The following is a 10,228-nucleotide window of genomic DNA, read 5'->3' on the forward strand; positions in this document are numbered from 1 at the left end:
TCATTTGCGAGTGACTCTTAAATCCATGGAGATATATGATTGTCCAGGCATTAAATTGTTGTGGTTTTATTTTAATGCCGCAAGTGTACGGGTGTTGTAGCAAGATTACGGGTCGATTCACAGGGAGACAGAATTAAGGTATAGTGTTGTTCAATTAACTACTCAAGAAACAATGTATTTCAGTTCGGTTGTTTTCTAATTCTAAATTGCAAAGAAAGCTTAAATAAATAACAATACCAATGTAATATAAGTCTAGGATAATGGGATTTCCCACTAACAGCATATAATTATATCAACAAGAATTGCAATTGGTTTTGTTGAATTAGTTTACCAATGAAACTCAATTACTCCTTTTCGGGATGGTAATCAAATTAAATCGAATTAAATAGGCTCTCTCAATCTCAACTTTCGTATTTCGATCGATTAACATCACAAGATAACATATCAGTAAATCTCAACTTTCGTGATTTTGATTAAGAAGAAACATTAACTTGCATTATCATTCAAGACTAATAATGTTCTCATCCCTCAACTTTCGTGATTTTGGTATTAAGAGAAATTAAAAGACTTTAACTTGAATGACCGATTTTAGCAATTTAATTAAACTAATTCAACATTACAATAAACAATTCTCATCTAATAATCATCACAAACATATTATGGGTCATATCCAATGTCCTAACATACAAGACTACTCACTAATCATGGTTATGGAAACTTCTATATCTATTAAACAAAAGTAAACAACAACATTAAACATAATTAAAAGATTGGAGAAGAGTAAAAGTACCTTAACAATGAAAACTTGATGAAGAACAAAACTGAATTTAATGGAACATATGTAGATTGCAAGAAATTAAAGTGTAATAATGTAGTTTAACAATGAAAGCTTAAATGGGAATAACAAAAGTCTAAAGAAAAATTCAGAGAAAAACTCAGAAAAAACTGTCTAATGAGTAAAAAGTAACCGCCAATTTATATAGTGGCTCCAAAGATTAACCGCCAAAACCGCACGAAATTGGCCTCTGACGGGCATGCGACGAGTCGCCACATCTGGGGCGATGAGTCCTTACATTGGTTCTGCCTTGGGACTAAAAGGTCAGTGAAGGAGCGACGAGTCGTTACATTGGGGGCGCCGACTCGTCGCTTTGGTTCTGACTGGCGAACTTTAAATGACCGCCATTTCTTACTCGGTTGTCGGATTTGAACATATAATATACCGTTGGAAAGCTATTGAAGTCTACTTTCCAATGCCATAAACCTTGCATTAATAAAATCTTTCTATCAAAAGTTATGACCAAAAGAGCGAGTATATATAAAATTTTACTTCAAAACTTTTGTATTTTAGGCACTTTTCTACTCTATTGCCCATCTTCATTGTAAAACATCTTCAAAATGAGCAATAATCTCCTTAGTAAACTCCGTCATCATAAGAACCATAAGAATTATGCTTAAAAACGATCAAAACCACTCAAAATCAACATGAATAACCAAAATAAGTAATGTAGCATAAATCTTCAAAATAAGTACGAAATTACTAACAACGACCATCATTAAAGAGTATAAAATGATATGAACAAGTGCAAATAAATCATTTCCAGAAGCAATGAAGGACCTCATCTCCCTCAACAGCCTTTCAATATCTGGTTGTCCAGATCTTGAAAACAGATGCAAAAATTCCAGAGAAGACTCTGAGAAAATCAAACACATCACAATCGTTTCTTATGTGAGTTTTTTAATTTAATCATCTAATAAATTTTAACAGCTCAACTAATTATTTTTGTTTGATTAATTTATTTTGATTATTGATGACTATAATTAATTTACCATAGGCCGCCAAACCGTCTCGTGAAGAATTTTTCTTAAGAAGATGCTTGATGAGTGCAATTAAAAAACAAGAATTGAAAACAGAAATTGATCATTCCTTCAAGATATTGATATTTTCTTCAACAATCAACACAATAAAACCACAAAATACATTGAAATCACTACCAAATTAAAGAAAAATTAAAGAAAACCAAAGAAATGGAGTACCTGGAGTCTCGACTGAATTAAATACAAAAAACCCTAAATCTAACCCTAAACGAACACATTAAACCCAGAAAATTAAATACAAAATCAAATCGAACAAAAAAAAATGGAAGAAGACTAAATCAAATCAAATCGAAAATGGAAGAACACAAAATCAAATCGAACAAAGATTTTAAACACAAAAAACAAAGATGAACAGATTTGATAGATATTAAACAAAAATCAATGAACTAAACTTGAGGAGTAGAAATACCTAAAACTCTAGGGTGAAGATGAACAGATTTGAAGAAGAAAGCGCTAGGGAGAGAATGGAGGCGAGCCTGCGAGGAGCTGGAACAAGAAAATGAAATGAAAGAGAAAGAAAGAACGGAAGATGAAAATGAAGTAATGAACTGGCACGGCGCGTGGTACTGGGTATGGGATTGAATTAGGGTTAGCATGTTTTGGGCTTATCAACGGTTTAGATTAGATCCCTTGATCTAACGGTTCATATTAGTTTTTTTTTTTTTTTTTTTTTTTAAATATATTAGAGTATGTTTAATCAATGGTTTAGATTAATTGATTTCAAAACGAAGGGTTATGATTTATCATGCCTTTTGCCAAGTTGACAATCCATGTATTGAGGTTGTGCACCAATGGGATAATCTTATGTGTTTTTTTTTTTTTACAACTAAATTTTTTTTTAAAATATGAGTAATTCATTGATTTAATGGTTTCTAAATAAACTTCTTAATTTTAATAAATAAACCTCTTTCTTTCTTATTTCTAAAATATATATATATACTTCTAATTATGCAACTATTATTTTATTTGCCAAAAAAAAACAATGTTATAATGTTATTGGTATTTACATAATTCTATATTGAAATTGAAAAGTCTATAAATTACACCCAAAAAGATAATCGTTAGAATAATTCACGAGTTGATTTATCAAATAGAAATAATTAACATGATATGATCAAATATATTAATTAATTATAATCGATTTATCAAGTTGAAATAACCAGACCTATGATCAAACATATCAACGTAGATGGATTTACATGTTAACTTGTCATGATTGACTTAGATAGGACGAAATAGAATGAAAAACCAATCAATTAACTTAGATCGCTGGCAGCTAGATTGATTAGATAGATTGATCACATTAGCTTAAAATAACACACCCATGGGCTAACAAGGGTCAATTCAGATCAATGATGAAGATAGATTATTAAGACAATCTAACAAACTCACATTGTGACTGTAATAACATGTTATGATCTATTAATTAACTTAGCTTAGACGAAGTTGATTAGTTGAATATATATATTAAACTCATAACTTAACCACATTTATAAAAACTTGATGTGAGGTTTCACCTTCTATCATTCTCAACATTGATAACAACATGATTTATCAAATTGAAAATAATTAACCTGATATGATCAAATATATATCAATTATAATCAATTTATCAAGTTGAAATAACCAGACCTATGATAAAATATATTAATTAACTTAAATAGAGTTCGTTTAAAATCAAACTTAAAGTTGAAATAGAGTTGATTAGTTGAATTTGATGTCATAAAACTCATAACCTAACGACATCTATAAAACTTGATGTGAGGTTCCACCTTCTATATATCATTCCCATCATGGATAAACGCATGATCAATGACATTATGAGGCAACACGATGCGATTTTTTACCAAATTGGAACAGAATAATTGGAACATAATTGAACTGAATTAAATCATGGTTTAAATGAATTGAACTGAACCGATATCAACCAAATTAACCGGAATATCGGTTTAACTGAATTGAACCGAACCGATACCAACCAAAACTGAACTGAACAGAACTGAATCCCGGTTCAACTAAATTGAACTGAACCGATACCGACCAAAACCGACCGATTCTAACCCGCATACCGATTGTGACCGACCGATTACCGATTTTGACCGCCCGGTTATGATCTGTATACCGATTACGACCTGCAAAAAACCGTTTTTGACCAACCGAATGTGACCTGTTTCCGGTAATGACCGGACCGATAAATACCGGACCCATACCGACCGACACCCGCCAAGGAAAAAAACCGGATTCGACCGGATACCGAATAAACCGACCGATACCGACCGGTACCGAAAGACTTATACGACCTGCTTTTGACCGACCGTTTTTTACCGAACCTGTTTTTGACCGACCTGTTTCCGACCTTTTAACCCGTTTTTACAGCCCTAACCTTGAGTAATAAAAGTACTTGTACATCTAACCGATTGTTTTTATTTATTTCATGATAATTAATTTTTTTTGCTCAGTCCTTTGTTTGTATTGGGATGGTTTATCCAAAATGATATGCACACTTTATAAATTATTAATGTCATGCTTTTCATTGCCATATGGTTTTTTGATGGTATATATCCTTGGCTTATGAAGTGTTTGCACTTCATAATTTTCCAATAATATGTTGGCATTCACAATAAATTCAGCTTAATTTAATAATTTTTTTTGATCTGTAGACTGATTAATTTTGGGCTAGATACAAGGGGTTGATGCTGAAATGACCTCCAATTCAAGTATGCAATTATTCTTACATTTTGTAAAACGGATGATATATGACAACTATTGATATGTGATGTTACGTTGGCTGCACCAACAATTCTTCTTGCCAACATCTTCAACAAATTTATTTTGAGCTTTAATTTTTTTGTCCATGAAATGTAAATCATGTAGTCAATTGAGGTTTTAGTTTATGTTTTGTTAGAGTTCTCTTGTTGTAGCGTGGAGTGCTATGTGTGACCTTATTGAAGATAAGGTAACTTTTTTAGGTTGTTTATTTAGGATTAATGAAAAAAGTAAATAAAGGTCTGTTGAATCCTACAGGTTGTGTATTGTAACATAATAAAGAAATATGACAATATTTTTATAATTTATAGCAATCAAATCCAATAATGACTTGTTACATCAACGTCTAATAATAACCCGACCAGTTACCATCCTGACTGATTAATGAATTATGAGTATTGTAACTCAGTGGCGAGTTGGAGTTGTTGGATCAGGTTCATGACTTGGGTTGGCGGGTGGGTGTTGCGGGTTGTGATGGTGACCCGTTATTTGATCGGATTGTGAAATTTGTAAAAATTGTTAAAGAAAAAACGGGTGAATGTAATGTCCATGTTTGATAAAGGTGGTTCAAGGAATGTTTGTAGAGGAACCATCTAAGACTAGAGAAATTTTGAATTTGTTAAGGATTTTTTAGTAAAATGGATTTATGATTATTAGATGATTAACTACGTTTTTTGACGAATAGCGAAGTAAAAATGAGAATGACTAATATAACATTCAAGAAATTAGGTTATTAAACTTACTTTTAACGAATAACGAATATTATGTAGAAATCTTGTCAAATGATCCAACTTAAAAAATTATATAACATTGACTTGAATTGATACAAAAGTTGATTTAATATATGGTGACCAATAAAGTTTTCAAGTTGACCAAAATGTGGATAATTGTAAGCTGTATAACAAAATTTGTTGTTAACCCAACAAGTGTACTGATCTAGTTAAAGAGATTTTTCTGACGAAAATAGAATTGGGGTTACATGAGATCCAATTTAAACTTAATTACAATTGATTCTACCTACATCTGACCTCATATAAGATTGATTATAAACATAAATTTAAATTTATCATTATGTGACTCAAATCTAATTCCATGATTCTATATATGGGCGAACCTAAAATTCAGTTTAAGTTTGGTATATAGATTCGTGAAAACGACGATGTATTAGAGTTCGAACAATATGTTTCAAACTCCAATATTGCCAAGATCGAGTGTATGAGGTTTTGTGACAAACAAATTACGCTATCAATAAAATCAATGTTTGTAGGAGAAAATAAAGCAATAAAATGACACAAAGATTTAACGAGGTTCACCCAACTAAGGCTACGTCCTCCGGTGTGTAGTATCTCTTATATTATCAAAAGGAGTTCAAAGAACTCTCAAATATGGAGAATTACAATAGAGAAGAGATATAGGCTAGTGTTTGGCTTGGGGTATATTTTGTGGATGATGTATTTGATGTGTGAGTATGAGAGCTCTATATATAGTACTAGGTACATGAATGTCAATAGCTCACTTGAATACAGTATTAATATAGAGTAATGAATAATATGAAATAACTCCAAGAACTTGAAAGACATTATCTCAAGAGTCACACACATGAATACTCTTCACCTTAATCTTCATTAATCTTCATTAACACCAATAATTTCCATGAATACTCTTCACCTTATTACACCCTTTTGGATTCCACAACTCCCTTGATTAATTCATACTTTAATTATCATCATAAACCACAAATATTAAGACTCATCTTAATACACCCATTCATGATATACTTATGGGATTCTATCCCAAGAGTCACCACATGAATGCACACACCAATTGTACATTCAAGTCACACCAATCATAACAATTCGGCATATCGCAAGTTTGACATCACTAACACCAAAAGGTTACTGATTAAGTTAATTGATGAATCTTAACTCTAACCACATCTAAAAATGAAGAATTTAGGGTACTAGCTTTATATCAAGAAAGAATATATGGTGTGGAATCTTGCAATATTAATAACTCCAGGTTAAGGGGATTCACGTTTCGAGATCAAAAAGTGAACCAATCAATAGCAACACTAATTGAAGAAAGTTATCTTCTTCAACTCACCTACTCGCCAACATTGACATAAAAAGTTGGAAATTAGGCACCTCGATAATAATCCTTGGAAAGCAAGTATCATCAGAACTCACAAGCTAATATTCCACAGACAGTATATACCAAGTATTTCCTTCATTTTTTTATCCACTAATTTCTCTATTTTAGGGGAGGAAAATTTAAATTAGATTATTAAAATATATATTAAAGATAAAATATACTAATTTTAGATTTTATTAAATTTGTCTTGATGTAAATTTTTTTAATATATAAATTTTATTATTTTTTATGATGCCTACTTATAAATATTAAGGGTTAAAATTAGCTTTAAAATACATATAAAAAAGTAAAGTGGATAAATAAAATAAAACTGAGAACTAATTTGATTGTGTAATCTCATTTTTCTATAACTAAGACTAAGAAGTCACTCTAGGCTGGTCCGTCACAAAATATCATCACAATTGTAAATTGTACAAAAATTAAAAATAATTAGAATTTTTAAATTGTATAAATAAAATTAAAAAAGAGTTGGAATATATAAATGAGAATATTTCTATATAATTATGTAAAAAAAGACAAACAAAAAATAAAATAATTTCTGAAAGAGATAGTATCATACCCTTTTTATAAATAAGACTTTAAGTCTTTGACCCATTAGGCAACACGAATAATCCGTGGAGAGCAAGTATCATCACAACTCACAAGCTAATATTCCATAGTATATACCAAGCATTTCCTTCATTTTTTTATCCACTAATTTCTCTATTTTAGGGGAGGAAAATTTAAATTAAATTATTAAAATATATATTAAAGATAAAATATACTAATTTTAGATTTTATTAAATTTGTCTTGATGTAAAATTTTTTTAATATATAAATTTTATTATTTTTCATGATGCGTACTTAAAAATATTAAGGTACAAAATTAGCTTTAAAATACATACAAAAAAGTAAAGTGGACAAATAAAATAGAACTCAGAACTAATTTGATTCGTGTAATCTCATTTTTCTATAACTAAGACTAAGAAGTCACTCTAGGCTGGTCCGTCACAAAAAATCATCACAATTATAAATTGTACAAAAATTAAAAATAATTAGATTTTTAAATTGTATAAATAAAATTAAAAAAGAGTTGGAATATATAAATGAGAATACTTCTATATAATTAAGTAAAAATGACAAACAAAAAATAAAATAATTTCTGAAAGAGATAGTACCATACCCTTTTTACAAATAAGACTTCAAGTCTTTGACCGATTAGGCACCACGAATAATCCGTGGAGAGCAAGTATCATCACAACTCACAAACTATTATTGCACAGTATATAATATTTAGATTATACAAAGATTAAAAAAAATAATATTAAAATAGTTGAAATATATAGATGATGTTTAGCAAAACAACTATTTGGTCGAGGGACGTATGTTAAGTCCATTTCATTAAAGATTAATGTCTGCTTATTGTTTTTTTAATGCCTACTTACTTCATCCTCAATACTTACTTTCCGTGTTCTTAATGTCTGCGTGCAATATCTTAAATGTCTACTTACATCATTCTTAATGTCTAATTACAATATTTTGTAAAATATATAATGGGCCGGCCCAATTATAAATAATCTCTCAAAGAGACTGTCTCTCACAAGATTTTGTGTTAGGCAAAATAACTTATTGAAAAACTTTTAGCTTATTTGAAACAAATATAGAGTTAACCGAGTGATCAAACATCCAATGCTAATGTTTGGTAAATTAACTGGTTGAAATAGTTTATTCTTATAAATGAATTGTTTTTAATAAGCTGCTTATAACAGCGAGTTCAATATTAAATGGTCAAATCAGTTAATCAAATCAATTAGTCAAATCAACAGTACTATATTTAGTTATCAACTAACAATCATGAGTCGTTTGCCAACAAACTCCCCGTGAATAAGAGTAAAAAAAAGCGATCCATACATTTTCATTTAAAAATCATAGTTAAGTAAAAAAAATAGACTAAAAAAATAAAACAATTCTTGAAAGAGATAGTATATTATGCCTTTATAAATAACGATAAAATCCATTAGCAATAAATTAAGCTCTTCTAATTCATATACCCATCTTCTATCATATAATTGGATCTCATCAAAAATGGAAAATATAGACCCAAAGAAAATCGCAGAAAGTTTTTTCATGATCCATAACCCAGACGGAACATTCACTCGTAGACTTGACATCTACCCAATTGTTCCTCCCTCCATTACTGACCTATCTTCACCTTCTCTTTCCAAAGATATTCCTCTTAACTCTGACAAATCCACCTGGGTTCGAATCTACTTACCTAGATCTTTATCCGAAAAAAAGAAGCTTCCGATACTAATCTATGTTCATGGAAGTGGGTTTGTTGTCGCTAGTGCGGCGCAACCCAACTTCCATGATTTCTGCTCGTACGCAGGCAGTTCACTGCCCGCGTTAGTTGTCTCGGTCGAGTACCATCTTGCTCCAGAACATCGTCTTCCTGCGGCGTACGAAGATGTTCTGGATGCTTTAAATTGGGTAAAAGAAGGAAAAGAAAAATGGGTAGAAGAGTATGGTGATTTATCTAGATGTGTTATGATGGGGGATAGTGCGGGTGGAAATATTGTTGGATCGGGTTCGATATTTGGGGTGGCGGGTTCGGGTTGTGCGTAATGATGGTGACCCACTTTATGATCGGAGTGTGGAGTTGGTGAAATTGTTGGAGAAGAAAGGGGTAAATGTTAAGTGTATGTTTGTTGAAGGTGGTAAACATGGGATGTTTGTGGGTGAGCCTTCTAAGTTTAAGTCAAAGGAGTTGTTGACTTTTGTTGAAGATTTGTTTAATGATCAGTAATTAATGTTTACCAAGTTAATGCTAGACTTTATCTTTTGGTTTATTGTTATAGCTAGAAAATGAGTGTAATAAATATATTCCAAATGTTTTTTTTGAACATTTTATAAATTTCGCAAAAATGTGTTTTGTTGTAATATGCTTATTGATTAATTAAGACTTGTGTTAATATATAACAAATGATAACAATAAATAAAGACAGAGAATACATTTAGACGATCCTCTAATTTAATGTTCTTAATTGTTGATTAATATATTAAAGATGAGGTCTAAATGAAATTAATTAGTGATTGTATTTGTAACTAGCTAGTTTATGTTGTTAGACTTAACCTTAAAATAAAAAGCGCAAATGATGTTTTTACTATATTATAAATAATGATATTTAATTTTTTTTTTTAATTTTTTATTTCAAGCGGTTTTAGTTGTTTCCTTTCTAAAAAGTCTTTCAATTTATATCAATTTGTTGAGCACAATTATCAGAATCAAATATATCAACTTTTAAAAAAGTGCTGTTCATTTTAAATAGCTAAATTGACGTGTTGAAGGTTTGCACTACCCATTATTTTCTACCCATATCATCATTATTGAAAATTTGAATAAAATAAGATTATTTAACAACTTTATTTTAAAAATAAGCTTCGTGAAAATTTAATT

At 30.3% G+C, this 10,228-nt stretch overlaps 1 protein-coding gene across 1 annotated transcript; it reads left to right on the forward strand.

The window, feature by feature from the left end:
* Positions 1–8,681: 8,681 nt before the first annotated feature.
* Positions 8,682–9,801, forward strand: LOC130807024 (3-O-acetylpapaveroxine carboxylesterase CXE1-like). Its single transcript, XM_057672305.1, is given in 2 exon segments — positions 8,682–9,351; positions 9,353–9,801. Coding segments are annotated over 2 exon segments (720 nt in total). The 5' UTR covers positions 8,682–8,856; the 3' UTR covers positions 9,578–9,801.
* Positions 9,802–10,228: the final 427 nt, after the last annotated feature.

Source organism: Amaranthus tricolor, chromosome 2 (genome assembly GCF_026212465.1).
Source record: "Amaranthus tricolor cultivar Red isolate AtriRed21 chromosome 2, ASM2621246v1, whole genome shotgun sequence".
NCBI classification, from domain to species: domain Eukaryota; kingdom Viridiplantae; phylum Streptophyta; class Magnoliopsida; order Caryophyllales; family Amaranthaceae; genus Amaranthus; species Amaranthus tricolor.